The sequence below is a fragment of the Acartia tonsa genome, chromosome 8 (assembly GCF_053477335.1).
Source record: "Acartia tonsa isolate MP-2025a chromosome 8, ASM5347733v1, whole genome shotgun sequence".
NCBI classification, from domain to species: Eukaryota; Metazoa; Arthropoda; class Copepoda; order Calanoida; family Acartiidae; genus Acartia; species Acartia tonsa.
In genome coordinates this window covers 52,603,929-52,621,393 of record NC_137267.1, presented here as the reverse complement: position 1 = coordinate 52,621,393, position 17,465 = coordinate 52,603,929, and the positions used below count along the sequence as shown (strand labels likewise).

The 17,465-nt window shown below is 31.9% G+C and overlaps 3 protein-coding genes across 13 annotated transcripts in view; all 3 read right to left on the bottom strand.

Annotated features, from left to right (window-relative positions):
* Window positions 1-224, bottom strand: part of LOC145327302 (structure-specific endonuclease subunit EME1-like) — a 19,021-nt gene extending 18,797 nt beyond the window's left edge. For all 6 annotated transcript variants that reach the window (XR_013882143.1, XM_080170931.1, XM_080170932.1 and 3 more), the window contains exon 1: window positions 105-224. Coding sequence is in view for 5 of the 6 variants with exons in the window: in XM_080170931.1 (XP_080027057.1) it covers window positions 105-180 (76 nt within the window). In the remaining variant the exon portion in view is untranslated. The remainder of the gene's footprint in view (window positions 1-104) is intronic.
* On the bottom strand, window positions 210-17,392 carry LOC145327298 (telomere length regulation protein TEL2 homolog). Of its 6 annotated transcripts, none has more exons than XM_080170916.1 (19): window positions 17,272-17,392; window positions 16,848-16,995; window positions 15,828-15,943; window positions 14,749-14,866; window positions 14,235-14,438; window positions 13,620-13,678; window positions 13,170-13,248; window positions 12,853-12,922; window positions 12,215-12,293; window positions 10,913-11,037; window positions 10,253-10,391; window positions 9,992-10,073; window positions 9,268-9,345; window positions 8,620-8,711; window positions 7,962-8,172; window positions 7,578-7,703; window positions 1,867-2,087; window positions 1,214-1,234; window positions 210-559 (listed from the first exon to the last, which is right to left on the bottom strand). In XM_080170916.1, the coding sequence occupies exons 1-19, from the start codon at window positions 17,345-17,347 to the stop codon at window positions 435-437; spliced, it is 2,169 nt and encodes a 722-aa protein (XP_080027042.1). In that variant the 5' UTR covers window positions 17,348-17,392; the 3' UTR covers window positions 210-434. The 6 variants fall into 6 exon arrangements, with proteins under 6 accessions (XP_080027042.1, XP_080027047.1, XP_080027044.1 ...); XM_080170921.1 differs by lacking the exon at window positions 1,214-1,234 and adding an exon at window positions 1,130-1,150; XM_080170918.1 differs by lacking the exon at window positions 1,214-1,234 and adding an exon at window positions 1,046-1,066.
* Window positions 17,372-17,465, bottom strand: part of LOC145326679 (protein-lysine N-methyltransferase SMYD4-like) — a 46,461-nt gene continuing 46,367 nt past the window's right edge. The window contains exon 26 of the mRNA XM_080170045.1: window positions 17,372-17,465. Within this exon, the coding sequence (XP_080026171.1) occupies window positions 17,382-17,465 (84 nt within the window). The 3' untranslated portion in view covers window positions 17,372-17,381.

Genomic DNA, 17,465 nt, shown 5'->3' with positions numbered 1-17,465 from the left:
AAAAATTGTCTATAATAAATACGATACATGCTTTTTCATGATGACTATGGGGGTAATACCTGGCCATATTTATTATTTTCAATAAAGAATGTCTTGTTTTGTACCTGAACCGAATTTCCTGGCAACCCTTTGATGTAGAGGAGCATCCGCCATTTCCAACATACTGTCAAATTCATCCATCTTTATATTCTAAATAATGTGTACCTATATCTGAAATAATAATATTATATCACAGCTAATTTGCACAGATAAATGCATTTTCAAATACCTAAGGAAAAATCAAATTAAATTTGCCAAAAATTAAAATTAGCAAAACAAGCAAGTTCTGTTAAGGATCTTAAGAAAATGGACGATAAATTAATGCAAAAACAAAAATAACCCCTTATGTAAAAAAAAATAATGAACAATGTCTCTTATATCACATTTTTTATATATTATTTGCTTTTCTCAAAATCCGGAGTCTTGAACGAGATAGTTGTGTTGGGATTAAGTTGTTGATTAATGACAAGTTTATTATACTCTTGCTGTAGCATAACCATCATCAGCAGAGCATTAGCACCTTCCTCTTCCAGTGAGTCTCCTAAATAATATAGTTTATCATACTCTTGTTGTAGCATAACCATCATCATCAGAGCATTAGCACCTTCCTCTCCCAGTGAGTCTCCTAAATAATATAGTTTATTATACTCTTGTTGTAGCATAACCATCATCATCAGAGCATTAGCACCTTCCTCTCCCAGTGAGTCTCCTAAATAATATAGTTTATTATACTCTTGCAGTAGCATAACCATCATCATCAGAGCATTAGCACCTTCCTCTCCCAGTGAGTCTCCTAAATAATATAGTTTATTATACTCTTGTTGTAGCATAACCATCATCATTAGAGCATTAGCACCTTCCTCTCCCAGTGAGTCTCCTAAATAATATAGTTTATTATACTCTTGTTGTAGCATAACCATCATCATTAGAGCATTAGCACCTTTCCTCTCCCAGTGAGTCTCCTAAATAATATAGTTTATAATCATCATCATCAGAGCGTTTCTACCTTCCTCTCCCAGTGAGTCTCCTAATTGATATAGTTTATTATACTCTTGCTGTAGCATAACCATCATCATCAGAACATTAGCACCTTCCTCTCCCAGTGAGTCTCCTAAATAATATAGTTTATTATACTCTTGCAGTAGCATAACCATCATCATCAGAGCATTAGCACCTTCCTCTCCCAGTGAGTCTCCTAAATAATATAATTTATTATACTCTTGTTGTAGCATAACCATCATCATCAGAGCATTAGCACCTTCCTCTCCGAGTGAGTCTCCTAAAAATTTGCTATGTAAAGGGCATAAAAGCTATATTTTGCAAGATTTTTCTCTGTAAAGGACAGAAGAGCTATATTTTGCAAGATTTTGCTTTGTGAAAGATAGAAAAGCTAGATTTTGCTAGGTGAAGGACAGAAAAGGTATACTATATTTTGCAAGATTTTGCTATATGAAGGACAGAAAAGCTATATTTTACAAGATTTTGCTATGTGAAGGACAGAAAATCTATATTTTGCAAGATTTTGCTATATGAAGGACAGAAAAGCTATATTTTGCAAGATTTTGCTAGGTGAAAAACAGAAAAGCTAAATTTTGCAAGATTTTGCTATGTGAAGGACAGAAAATCTATATTTTGCAATATTTTGCAATGTGAAGGACAGAAAAGCTATATTCTACAAGATTTTCTAGGTGAAGGACAGAAAAGCTATATTCTACAAGTTTTTGTAATATAAAGGACAGAAAAGCTATGTTCTACAAGATTTTGCTATGCGAAGGACAGAAAAACTATATTCTGCAAGATTTTGCTATGTGAAGGAAAATAGGCTACCTTGAGTTTGGCCTAGCCATTGGGAGACCCTGGCAAGTACGTCCTCCATGGTGTGGACCATATGGGCCTCTGTGAGTGATAACACGAGGCTGATGGAGTGGACACAGATGGTTTGAATTACAGCCCTTCCAGACCTGGCAGTATAAAGAACAAGATCCAGGTAATCACATGCAAGTTCTGGCCAAAATAACAGGTTTTTGCCAGTTTTCAGTAGTGAACCTTTTAAATGTAACATTTTAGGCAAATGTAAATTAAATTTATTGTTAATGATTTACTGTGCAGTAAGGGCTTTGTCCTCATAATATCTTTAACAAATTTATCTTGTTGAATTAAGAATTTTGTCATCCTTGTTACCTGAGTTTATTTTTTCCAGGGGCATTCACAATGTTTTATTTATTTAGTATATTTTAAGATTTTTTATGAAAGAATCTATTGATTTGTTAACTTCTGTTTCCTATTACAATGAGATCTTGTTATTCTATTTAACTACAAAATATAATTTTCAGCCAAACTTTTGAAAACCCTATTCCTATCCAGCTGAAAGCAAAGCATTGTGAAGTGGTTCAATTGATAAAGCTACAACATAACTTCACCAAAAATTATTAACAGTTAGGAATATAAAATGTTTTCATATCAAATATAGAATGACCTACCAATTTAATTAATTAAAATATTTACTTACACAATAGATTATTTTAATATCCTAAGCCCATGAAACTAGAGGAACAAAAAGCTGTATCTATTAGGGTGGGTTCATATCGGAATTAGACAAAGCGGGGATATGCAACAGATAAAATTAACCTTAAAAAAATTTCTGACCGAAAAAGAATTTTAAAAAATTGAGTTTTAGAACACGACCACTTAAAAATATAATTTATTACTTATTAGTATGCAAAGACGACATTCAAATTTTTTTTTGAATCAGAACTATGGCTTTATGGTGCTCCCTGGAAAGGCCTTGAGGAGCTGAATCAGGAACTTTTGTCCGTTTCAAAATATCTCGTTCCTAGCCTTAGAAATCACTAAAAAAACAAAAATTTTTAAGGTTTATTGAGAATTGTCCAATTTGTAGAGGTTTTTTAGATTTTCTCAGGCTAGGAATGAGATTTTTTGAAACGGACAAAAGTTCCTGACTCAGCTCCTCAAGGCATTTCCAGGGAGCACCATGAAGCCCTAGTTCTGATTCAATAAATTTTTGACTCCCATTTACAAATAGCTATACAATTGAATGTCTGGTCGTCAGCGGTTTTAAGACTTAGGATAAATTTTAAATCATCCAGAGGTGTATTATATCTATAAAAATTGAGTGCAGATTCCCGCTTTGGCCTCAGAAAAAAAATGTCCAAAATCGACCCACCCTAGTATCTATAGACTCATTCATGAGAGCCTTTTCCTTTAATAGGTTAATAACCTTAACCTTAATTAATAAATAATCATTTTCAACATTTTATGATACAAAAGGTTGTTTTATGTTTAATCATTGTTTGTTTATACCCATTTGTGAAGATTGAATATGTTAAGAAACAATTATGACAACATCCATAAGTAAAGAAGCTCAAAAACTATGGATGGACATCCAGAAAAAAATGAACTATAGAGCAGTGCAACAAAAAAAAACATTACACTAAAATAAATCACGAAACCTTTTACATTTATAATATGAAAATTTAGGAATTGATCTAGCACCCCAACAAACAAGCAAATCTTAATGAAACTTTGTGGGATTATGTAAAATGTAAACTTATTTAACTCCTGAATTCATTTCAGCCTTTTATCTTTAAAAACTTAAATCATGAAAAATTAAAAATCTAGGAATCGAACTAGCACGGCAATGAATAAGCAAATTTCAATAAAACTTTATAGAAGTATGCAGAATTTAAATTTATTTAATCCCTGAAAAAACCGCCAAATGTCATGAATTATAGTTGAGAAAATCATAAAAACTCAAAAATGTTGGAATCAATCCATCCCCCCAAGTAATTGACGAATCTTAATGAAACTTAATGAAAATCTGAAGAATTTGAACTTATTTAATCCCTAAAAAATTCAGGCATCTATCTTGAAAAAAAGCCAAAAAATCATGATTCAACCAAAACGTTTCAGACGGATGAATGGACATATAGACATCTCAAAATATAGAGTAGCTTTAAAACTTAAGGTACAGGCTCTTTCATAATCCAAACATCAAGGTAAACAAATTATAATTAAAGTGCCTGTTGGTTCACAATTAAAATTAACTTCTACACCTAGGGTTGTGAAGAATAAAGTTGATGTTATTATTAAATAATATTTTTTTGTGTCCTTAACCATTGTAAAATTTAAACCTAACCTTTGTTGTTTAGAATAACATTTTTTTATCCAGTTCTTTGGGTGCAACTCATCTTTTAATTTTTTGAAATAGTTACTTCACTATGTCATTCCTTGTTAATGTTAATACGTAGAGAAGAACAGTTGGGCCACCAGATAAATTGTTGAGGAGGGGGTGTTGCTGTTGAACAATAAAGCATACTGCCACAACCCTATTGTTACTAATGTGTGTAACTACAAACATTTGTTTCCATGGACAATAACTATTTAATACACCAATATCAAACATTAAAAAGTATCATTACACCTTCAGCCTTCTGATAGTAAGGATAATCTTTAGCCATATAATATAGTTATCAGAAATAGGGTAGAACTAACATATAAAAAAGTCTTAATAATTGAAGCCAGATAATTTAAGTGGCTAACATTGGCAGGTTTGTAGCTGGTTGAGAATCTCCTTCCACAGTTTCAAGGTGTTGTCCCTAAAGTCAGTTGAAATTAACCCCCAGTTTTATTGACTTAATTTCTATTTGACTCAAAGATTTGAGATATTGCAATGGATCTTCTGAAAATCCTCAAATGTCTTGTCTTTATAATTTCCTTTGTTATGTTTTGTTATCAGCTAAATATTGCCACAATAAACTTGATGAACCCTCCAACTGTAGATTCAACAAATGAAAGAAGCATTTCTGATGATGATATACCCCTTATTACAATATGTCCTACTAATCAGACCATTATAACAAAATTTTGGAATTAGGGTATCCTAATTATAATGACATGCTTAAGGGAGCTGCTTCCTGTGAAACAACTTGGTGTACAACATGGGGTGGACATCTGAATCTTACTTTTGATGAGCTCAAACAACAAGTATTTGATTTGAAAAAAGTTGAAAATATAGATATATGGCAAGGAAAAAAATTTAAAGATAGTCAAGTTTTCATACCTGACTATGGATTATGCAAGGAAACTTCTCTTCTAAATTACACACAAGAAATACAATTATTTCATAAGAATAAAGATGATGCAAGGGTATTCAGCACAAACAGAAACTACAGAAGCTTTATCATGCCAGATCTTGCTTCTCATATTGGAAAGGAAATATTTATGATTCCAGATAAAGAACATTTCATCAATGTTAAGATTAACAAAAAGGATAACTGTAAGAGAGAAGAAAAGCCAAAGTCTGAGAAGGAATTCAAGAAGTGTGTTTAAGATAAAATTCAAAAGGAATTTAAGAAAAATAATATTAGTTGTATTCCACCATGGTTGTCCTACAACAAACAATGTAACCAGACTTACCCTTCCTCCTTTACATTTTATGGCAAATTTTATGATGACTTTTTTCAGAACTATATACGAATGATGGGTATATTGAGTAATATCTGGTTTGAAGAGGAATGCAGACAATCTTGCAAAGAAACAGTTTATGTTGTAAATGAAAAATGTTCTAAAGTTAATGAAGGATCGAGTTTGGCTTATCTAACTTTCAATCAGAAAGTTATTGTAACAGAGAAGGTGCCAAACTATGACCTGTTCAAGTATATCATTGATGTTGGCAGTAGCCTTGGACTCTGGTTAGGACTATCTGTCCTGGGACTTCATGATCTGGTTGTCTGGGCTGTTCAGTTTGTCAACAACAGCTTTATCATCAAGAAGATCAGATCTGCAGTCACTAAATAAGATAAAGGTATTTTTTTTAATTCTGTTCAATTACAAAAAGATTATGGTTAAGGATTCTATAGATCAATGATAGGTGGAATATTATTACAAATGTTGTGCTTTAGAAACAAATTTGAAAATTATTTACCCCTTGCTTGAAGTTCTTTCTTTATCCTTAATCCTTAGCTTTATATACTCAAAGATCTTTACAATTAGTAATGTAAGGTTTCCAAATCAAGTAATGTTTGTTTGCAGTTCAAGTTTACAAAATTAAACAACCAATATAAAAATATCATTACAGATATATTATTCACAAAGTGGACAAATAGCAGACATATTTAGTTTAATATCATTACTTACTTATTTTCAATTTTTAGAAAGGTCATCTCTAAAGGAACTGGCTGAGAAATTCCAATAGCTAATTCAACTGGTAAACAATTTGCATTTATTTGATAAGTTTAACCAATCATATCACCAAAACCTTTGATAAAGACAACTTTAAAAAAAAATTCTAACATGTTTTTAACTTTCTTGTTTCTTCTAAATATTTTTAGAAGAATAATTTCATTGTTATAAAACAATAGTTATGTTCATATTATATTTCTAAAACTATTCTTTTAAAGTATTTACAAAACAAATATTTTCGAGCAATCTTATAATTGTATCATCTAATTAAGGCTAAATGTAAAGTGAATTATTGAAGTTTTTTCATATCTTTAAATATTAATAGAATTAAGACCTTAGTTAACAATAGCAACTGCAATCTTTTAATTTCTTTATATTTAAAGATTTCTAACTAGTCTAGATGTTTAATGTGTTATTCTTATATCTTATTAGATAATGAAATTGTTTAATTGTATAATGTAAATAAGTAAGGTTGATTATTACATAACTAGAGTTGGCTCGATATAACTATCTTGCTATTGGCTAGTTTTCTATAAATCAATTTTCCTCCCCCACCATTATTATCTAAAAGAAAGAAGTAAATATTTATTAATCTAAATGATTTAAAAAAAGATTTTTTTACTCATATTTTTTTCACATCACCATATGATTAAAATTTTAGTTTTAATATTTGAACACACAAAGGAAGTGTCTCCACAATTGGAATTCTTTTAAAACATAGTTTTCTTAAATTTACTATATTATGAACGCATATTTTTTGTTTATTAAATAAAGATTAAATACTTCAATGTAATCCAAATATCAACATGAGGTGAAAAACTTAATAATTTCCATTAACAAATAGAATAAAGGTCTTATTGCTTTGGTCAATGAGAGTTAAGTTAGGATTATTAGAGCACTATGAGTATAAAACACTCTATCATTGGAAGACTCGAGCTCATTTATAGACGTTTACTTCCTATATAGAATAGATCTGTCATGGATCTTGAAGCAATAACTCAAATCGTTTTATAAAGAATCAGTCGAAAATATTTTATAGGGTAAAAAATATAAAAAGTTGTCGCTCATATAGGTATAGAATGATATTTTTACTTATGTAATTGTAATTGTAAATGTGTAATCATCACCATAAATCTATTTTTAGGCATTGATTTTTTCAAGAAAAGCTCAAAAAAATTTTAAATTTTGCACTCTTCATAAAAAAGGGATTTAAGACCGGTTTGTTCATTTAGTTAAGTGTCTTAACGTTTCAACCTATTATTGTAATCTGCAGAAAGAATAATTTTGTTTATCATTATTGGGGATGTGTAAATCCCTGCTAAAAATGTTACATTCCTATGGAAATAAGAAGCTGAGAAACGTAATGAGATTCAAGGCCAGTAAACTCTAGTTTAGCCCAACCAGCTCCTCCACACAATCCTCTAACACAAGTCTTTATGTAGTCAGAAAATTCAGGTCTTCCACTGAAATAAAACAATATTTATTAATCGTATTATAGACAGCTTTCCGCGGATAATAAAATGAAAAATTTTAAGATTTAAACCAGTTTTGTTAGCCCCGCACTAACTAAACTGAAAGGTATTAATTTTATGATTTTTTATATCATTCATGAAAAAATTGACTGTAATACAATGCAATGCATGATTTTTCAATATTGCTGAGAACCGGTTCTTATCCAGCAGATATTAATCGGTTTTGAAGCCATACTAAAAACCTATTACCTGTAAATATTCTGTATATCGTCCCCAGCTTTGACCAACCAGGTTAATATTCCAAATCTTGTGTCCATCGGAAAGTTCCTGTCGTAGAAAGCTGGCACCAGAGACTTGGCAGCTGGCACAGGTTGTGTGCACAGGATTGAAATGGCCGCCTGTTCCCTCAGCAGCATCCAGTCTTTGCTGTCAAACTTGTTTTGAGAATATAAAATTCCCTGCAAAAAGTATTTATAATATTTATATTTTATCTCTTTAGGGATCTTAAGGGATAATATAATGGTCGATAAATGGATGTACATCCCCAATGATGATACACAAAATTACCCCTAATGTATTAAATTATTGGCTGAAAAGTTAGGACACTCAACTTGATGAATCAACCAATCAAAAATCAATGCAAGTCCCCAAAGTGTTAAGCCAATGAATAACCAACGAGGGTAAACAAAATTATCCCTTCTGTAGCTAGATCACAACTAGTGGTTGAAACTGTTGGAAACACAACTTGATGAATCAACCAATCAAAATTCAATAAAAGTCCCCAAAAGTGTTAAGCCAACAAATAGGAAATCGTTATTACAAAACTTTGGGGAATAGTGTAATAAACAACCCAATGTCCCCTCCCTCTCTGGAAAAATGTAATATTTATGTAACATTATAAATTCCTTTGTTAGTGCAGGAACCAGCTCTGGGTCTTCATGCTTCAAATGTCGTCTACAAAGATCAGGCAACAGTCCAAAACAGTCTTCTATGTAATCACTGACAATAATAGGAAGAGTTGTTAGTAGCTAAGCTACTCTATGATTCACTTTAACTGTCTGTCCGTCTGTAACGCCATGGGAAAATATCAGATTTCTTGGATGCTATTTAAGATAGAATGTTTATTTTTTTTGGTGAAGATACCCATTACTAGAGAGCATCCAGTAATCAAATTACTTTGTCCGTCAGTCTGTCGGTCATGCTACAAATGTAAAGTAAGTACAGGGACAAACTCTAAGTCTTCATGATTCAAATGTCATCTGCACAAATCAGGCAACAGACCAAAACAGTCTTCTATGTAATCACTGACAATAATAGGAAGAGTTGTTAGTAGCGAAGCTACTCTATGATTCACTTTAACTGTCTGTCCGTCTGTAACGCCAAGGGGAAATAAGATTTCTTGGCTGCTATTTAAGATAGACTGATGAATTTTTTTATTAAGATTCGTTTAAAATACGATGCTATACATGATTTTTTAGTATGGCTAAGATCTAATTCTAATCCAGCAGATATTAATCGGTTTCAAAGCCATACTGGCAAAAACTTAAAATCTCACCTCTCTGGATTTCCCAGTTCTTCTACAACTTCTCTGAGATAGAGAATCTTCTTGGCTTTATTTGGCTCCACCTTGGTGAATGGATATATTAGGTATTACTTGGATGTTGCACCAGATTTTCATATCCTTATACTTCCTTATACGAAAGTAACAGGATATTTGTGTGTTTGTTTGTACTGAAGGATCTCGCTAACCGCTGAACCGATCGGGTTCTCCTTAACAGGTTAGCTTATCATAGGTCTCAGGAAGGTTTATAACTATTTTGGGGGAGGGTACCACCACCCTCCCAAGAGTAATAATAATAAATCGAAATTTTTAATTTAAGTATAGAGACTCCTACGTAACATTGCGAGGTATCGTATAAAGAGACTCTTACGCAACATATCGTAGAAACTTGAACGCAACAAAAAACCAATCATTTAAAGTGCCACTAGAGGCTTCTAGGGGGCGTAGCCGCTAGTAAGCTGATAAAGTGTTGCTCGCAGCTAGGTAAAATAACGACAACCTCTTCCCCTCCTACTAAATGAACGAATTGACCAACCAATGAGATTCAGGAATGTCCCAAAGAACACCCCCATTTTTTTATTTTTTATCTTTAATTGTTACCCCACCCCCACCACAAAAAAAGCTTCGTCCTTGATGAAGTGAATAGTGGCAACTTAAATTGACGACAAAATTCCCCTGTCATAATATCCATGTATATTGTATATCCATTTCCTTGGTGTCATTGCTCATATCAAATGCTGGAAACTCATCGTCATCAGAATCTAACATCTCTTCTTCTGGTGTATCTTTCATCAAGGGACCTACATCAGAGAGAGAGAGAGAGGTGACAATTAGGGCTGTTTCTTACACTAGTACTCAAAGTTTTATAATTACGTTTTCTTATTCGTTGGCCAAACAACTTTGTGTATCATCATTAGGGATGTATATCAATTTATCAATCATTGTCTTATCCCTTTAGATCCCTGACCTAATATGCTACCTTGTACTCCATCATCTATATTTTTTGTTGGAGGAGTTACAGCTTCTTTATTTTCAGATTTCTTGGAAATGTTTGGCGTCTTTGTATCATTTATGTTCTTCCAGTTTTCTAATAGCTTTTTGCTTGACTCTTTCTCAATCTAAACAAGAATATTACCCAGGTAAAAATAATCAAAAAAGAAACCTATAAGGTAGAATTTTGAGCAAGACTTTATTTCATTTCTAATCAGAACTTATCATGAATAGTTATTGATCTCATCGTTTTAAACAAAAATAATCTCAACCTATATGAGAAGCTTCACTGTACATGAGTTTCTTCGGTACATACTGACAGACAGACCGACATCCTGTTACTTTTATATAAGGATTATCTTACATTTTCACAAGGCTTGAAGTGGTTAATTCCTCCATAGTATTGAGTAGGTAAGTATTGATCATCAATTTGCCATTCAGGAAGAGTATCTTCACAGACAGACAGACGTACAGACATCCTGTTACTTTTATATGATGATTCTCCTACCTTATCACATGGCTTGAAGTTAGTTAGCTTCTCCATAGTATTGAGTAAGTCTTGATCATCAATTTACCATTCAGGAAGATTATCCTTACTGAGAGACAGACGGACAAACATCATGCTACATTTATATTACAATTATCCTACCTTTTCAGATGGCTTGAAGTTTGTCAATTTCTCCATAGTATTGAGTAAGTCTTGATCATCTATTTGCCATTCAGGAAGATTATCCTCACCGAATTTCTTCAAAGTTGACAGCAGCAAACACATGCCTAAACAAAAACACGGATAATCAAATGGATAGGTATAGAATATACGTATACATTGACAGGTGAAAATAGTCGTCAATTTAGGTTACTAATATGGGCAGTATGGAAAGGAGGGGATGGATGGATGGGAGGTATCGTTATTTTAGCCACCTACGAGTTTTACTTTTTTAGAGGACATTAGTATAAGATCCAGGTAATAATATTATTATTATAGACCGACTCAAAATGCAAATTTTTTTGGCGCGCAATTCTAACCCATTTCTTTTATGATATAATAACTATTGATACCAAAAAAAGTGTTCTGGTAGCTTTTTTTCAGCAATATGTCAATTTCGATTTTCATGAAAAAGGGGAAAGGAGAAATTTTTTTTCTTTCAAACTATGGCTTTATATACCTTCCTGAATGCGTCTTGAAGAGTACATTAAGGATCAAAAGGAGATTTTTAAAAATGATAAATATTGACCCTGGCAAAAGTAATCCTCAAAAGACTGTCAATTTTGGCCATTTTAGCAAAATCAGCTGATTTTGACAGTTATTTAAGGATAACTTTTGCCAGGGTCCATATTATTAAAAATCGTTTTTTAATCCTTAATCTTCTCTTTAAGACGAATTCAGAAAGGTATATAAAGCCATGCTTTAATAGAAAAAAATTTCTTTCCCTGAGGGGACCCTTCCCCTTTTTCATGAAAATCGAAATTGACATATTGCTGAAAAAAAGCTACCAGAACACTTTTTTTGGTATCAATGGTCATTATATCATGAAAGGAATGGGTTGGAATAGCGCGCCCATTGAATTTTTAAAAAAGTGGTAATTCTGAGTCGGTGTTTGATCGGTTGATTAGCCATAGTCTCTTAGGGTTTGAACCTAAGTAGTCATGGAGTAGGCCACTAGGGCTATCAAGCTCCACGTTCAAGCACATTATGACTTGACCCGCTATCTCATGAGAGCTACTCATTATTACCTCACCCTCTCCGAGTATGGCAGGTGTCCCAAATTAATCGGTGTAATATCCATTGCATAAACAAGGACAATTATGTCCAAAGTTGATAATATCCATAAGAAGCGAATCACATAAAAAAAGTTACGGCTTAGAAACGTAGGAATAGACAGATAGACAAAGTGAATAAAAGAGTATCTTCGCTCGATACAAAAATAAATAACATTTTTTTAAATTTTACCTAAAGTTCTCTTTTCAACTGTTAAATCCATCCAATACATGGCGCCTTTCATTAGGATGGGGGTGAAATGCATTTTAGCCTAAAATATATGTTTTTAAGTGTTTTAGTTTTAATGAGGGATCTTAAGGGATAAGACAATGGACGATAAATTGATGCCCACTCCCAATTAAAATAAACAAATTACCCATTTTGTAGTTTAAAATTATTAATATAACATTTAGCAACTGAATATTTGTACAACCAAATCAAGATCTAATAAAAGTAACCACAGTTTTTTAGCCAAAGATTAAGAACAGAGTAATTGTAAAACTTTGGGTACTAGTGTAATTTACAGTCAACTGTCAACTCCCTAACTGAGTAATTTCATAATCTAGAATAATTCAGTAGACGGTTTGAAATTTTGAAAGTTATGTGAAATAAAGTTGGTTTTTATGTGTTTTAAACAAAGGGTTTTTATTTCACAAAGAAAACGGAGACCAATGTTTTGAAAGTCCCTAGGACCATACAAATCACGAGAAGACATAAAAAAGATTTTTATTAGATAGCATAAAAAAAGGGTAGGGGGCAAAGGCAATCTTTTTTTATGTTTCATGGTTATAATATGAATGCTTAAAATGAATAAGGTATTTCACTTTTACCTGCTTTATTTCAGTATCAGAAAGTAGAGCCAAACAGATGCAAATACACTTACAGATAGGAACTTGATCACTAAAATAAATTTTGAGGTTCAATATGATTAGCTTACTTATGGATGGTGGGTTTGAATCTCATTCAATTGAAACTTGCATCTGGCTAAAATAACGATCCCCAAATCCACATCCCCTTTACCTCATCCCCTTCCATCCTACTGGATGAACGAACTGACAAATAAATGATATCCATATTAGTAACCTAATGAGACGACAATTTCTCCTGTCATAATATCCATGTATTATATACCTATCTATTCCATTACCTGTATTTAGAGAATTCAATGAAGACTTTATCAGCCACAAGAAGAAATGCCCGGCGTAAAATCCTCATCACATGATCGCCTGCCAGCAGGAAAGGATAAGTCAATGAAGAAAAAAGTATTTTTATTGTTGGAATGAATGATTTATAATTACATTTATTACAACTTTTTGAGGGATTGAAAGGACTCATTAAAATTTGAATTATTCCAAATATATCCAAGAAACATTAACGTGTTGTAGGGTGAGTGTTAAAAAATCTAAAAAATGTACAGGCCTGCCTTCACCTATTTCATCTCCTCCCTAATGGTTTCTCACCCCTCTTGTATATCGCTGTTTTATCATCTTAGTTTTTATATTACATATTAAAAAGCTGCACTACTAAAAAAAGAAAATAATTAAGGTTATAGGAAAAAAGAATTTTTCACTCCATTGACTTGTCCAATGATCCCTGCCTTTTATTAGGGATAAATATCCCAACAATTCACACATTTCATCTTCTGTTAGTGATCCCCTAGAAAAAAATGGTTGATTTATTGATCAAAGAATTTTTTATTACACTAGTCCCCAAAGTTTTATAAAAAAATTCTTATTCGTTGGCTTTACAATTTTGGGACTTTAGTGAATTTTGATTGGTTGATTCATTAAGTCGAGTGTTTAAACCCACGAACAGGTCAACCACTAATTTTAATCTACAGAAATGATAATTTTGTGTATTATCATTGGGGATGTAAATCAAAAACAAAAACAACATCCATAAGTAAAGAAACAAAAAAGGTCATGGATGGACAAACGGACAAAGTGAAATATGGAGCATATATTTTGTGGTCACATAACGAGAAAACAAAAACATATTTGTCTTTAATACAATGTCCTACAGACTGACAGACCAAGTTAATTATATAATATGTATGCTTATTGGTGTAGAGAATCTTCACAAAAAAATTAAGTCGTCTATCTTTATTAGCAGCCAAGATATTCACATTTCCCCCCCACCCCGTAGTAGGCGGGATGACGGACAGACAAAGTAAATTATAGAGTTGCTTCGCCACTAAAACATTTGTAAATACCTTAAAAATATCAGATTTTCCACAATCTTGAACTTGCTTGTGTCAGTCAAGGCATTCCCAAACAGAGAATGTATTTGGTATGAATTCAAACATACCAAAGATGATAACAAACATGTTTCTAAAGTTTTGTTGTCAAGTATTGTAAAAGTTTCATTAAGCTTGGCCGTTAGACAGTGTGTTTCTTCATTTAAAGCTGATAAGTATCTGAAAATAAATATTTTATTATTTTATATTTATCCATGTAATATCAAATATGTATTACAAAAGAAAACGAATAAGCAATACATCATAATAACAAGAACTTGATGAGTTTCATTACACTATTATAAATTGTTCGGATGAAAAAAAAAATAAGCATTAGGAAAGGTGCTACAAACTGACAAGACAAACTTTTCGATACCTCTGTTTTGGAGGTTCTAAGAGCCATACAAATTACGACTAAACACTATTTTTTTATTGGTTGAAGAAGTTTTAATTCAATTAATGTAACTTGCATTGATATAATCAATCTTACCTTAAAAACTTGATCAAAGACTGAGAACAAACAGGTTTAAAGTTAGACAACATTTTAGAAATAAAATATCCAAGCATTTCTGGCTGTAATCCAGCTGAGCATTTTTCTACAGCATAACCTAAAGCAAAAAGATATCAGTATCTTTTAAATTTCTACACTTATCTCAAGGAATTGAATTTTATGATAATGGATATATTATTACTTGAATGTGACACTAGATTTTCATGTACTAGGATAAAGTAATACTTTGCAGCTAACTAAAACAACAATACCCCCCCCCCCCCCCCCCAATCCACAACTTTTACACCATTCGCTTCCTTTCTACTGGATAAACGATCTGACCAATATATGAGGTCCATATTAGCAATCTTAATATAGACGACATATTTTCACCTGGCATAATGTCCAGTCCACGTATAATAATATTCTATATCCATTTATATATAATGATCATGATCAAAGAGGGAGAAGATCATGAACTATAAATCAAATGAAACTGGACCCCCCCCCCAAAAAAAAAAAAAAAAATTATAATAACTTTATTTTGCACGAAGTTAGCTATAAAGTTGAATTAGGTTGTACAAAGTAAGAGTGTCCAAACATTTCTTCCAACTATGAAAGTCTACATAATGGGTAGTTTAGTTTATTATAATTTTGGGATAGATTATTTCATCATCAATTGATCTATCCTTTAGGATCCCTGACAATGATGATCCCAAAATAGTTTCATTGTTTTATAGACAGCTTTCCGCGGATATTAAAAGGAAAAAGTTATAAGATTATAACCAGTTTTGTTAGCCAAGAGTGGCCGAAGGCCCAGGCAAACAAAACTTGTTTTATTATATGATTTTTTTTAAATCTGAATATTCTTGGAAAATTGTCTATAATACCAGGCTATTTTTTGCAGTATGGCTGCTAGCCGGTTATAATCTAGACAAAATTAATCTTGAAATAAAATAGCCAACATAAAATAGAGAACCAAATCGGTTCGGTAGTTATTGAGATCTTAAGCTATAGACAAAAAAAACTTTCTACTTTATATAACAGGATGTTTTAAAAACAAAATGTATGTTACTTACCAACTGCCAGAAGTAAGCTGTCACAAAACGGCTGAGGCGCCAACTGGTAAGGAACTGCAACTTTGAAGGCGGCTGCAATATTTGCAATTCTGTCAGGAATTTTAATCAAATCACTACACAGTTAAATAATATGTTAATTTTGTTCAAATTATACCCAATGGAATGTAAGAGATATTTTGCACAAAATAATATGCAAAAACGAATTAATAGAAAGATGAATGATTGATTATACAATGTAGAACAATGTCTGTCTGTCCCCCCTCACAAAAATATAGCTTAAAACCGTTACGAACCAGTATCTTTATATTTTTGTAATAATAATTCCTAGGGCAACATGGTACAATATCATAACAAAGTATCTCTGTAATTAAATCCTAATAATTTTGTAATTTAAGCAATTTTTCAACAAATGTGCAATTTTGTCATCCTTATTTTATTGCGAAAAAAAATTATTTTTAAAATATCAGCTAATTGAAATATGAGTGGGTGTTAACCAAATCAAATAATACGAACTTAAAGAGACAGGTCAGCGAAAATGAAGAGCCCTTATTACAATAATCCAAAAATTTCTTTTAGGAATTTTTCATATTTGTTGGCTTTACAAATTTTGAGAACTTTTTGAGAATTTTGAGTTGTTGATTCATGAGTATCCAAACGTTTCAGCCACTGAATGTAATCAAAAGAAGGGGCAATATGGTTTATAATCATTGGAAAAGTACATCAATTTATCGTTTATTTTTAGATTCCTGTAAACAAATCATAAATAGTTTCAACATAATTTCCTAGTAATAAGCTTAACTTGTTGCTTATCATTAGATGATAATATTAACTCTATAAAGTTTGAAATATTGGATTCTAAACATTCAACAAGTTTCTTCATTGAAGTTTCAATCACTAAATGTAATCTAAAGAAGGGGCAATATGGGGTATCATTGGGGATGTACATCAATTTAAAGACCTTTGTCTTATCCCTTTAGATCCCTGTAAACAAATCATAAATATTTTCAACATATTTTCCTAGTGATAAGCTTAACTTGTTGATTGTTATCTGATGCTAATAGCAACTCTATATAGTTTGAAATATTTGATTCCAAGCATTCAACAAGTTTCTTCATTGAAGTTTCAATTTCGTCACTGTTGTAACATTCTTGCAGCAGTTCTTCTAAATCTAAAAATATTGGAATATTCAAATAGTAATCTATCGCATCATATTAAAAATAGCTTTCCGCGGATATTAAAATTTTATAGAGTTGCTACGCTTTCTAAATCGTACTTAACTAATACAGGAATCACCATGTCAAGTTTAAAATTGAAAGAAGAATTCTATAATGCATGAATTATCGTTAAAGGCTTTCCGTTACGGACGAATGTATGTTAGGGCCTACCCTAATTATAGAAAGCTTGGCGACTAAAAACAAATACCTAAATTCGAGTAAAAAATTACCTTTCAAATCTACTCCAGTTTTCCCTACAACATTTGATTTATCTCTAATCTCGCCTATAGCTGCAGCCGCTGTCATTTTTAGCGCATTTATTATATATTATTCTGAAAAATTATGAAATTGCCAAAATTTTGTTTTGTAACTCGAGGTAATATTTAGATCCGTCTCCGTAGTTTAACAAAAATATATTTCTCGC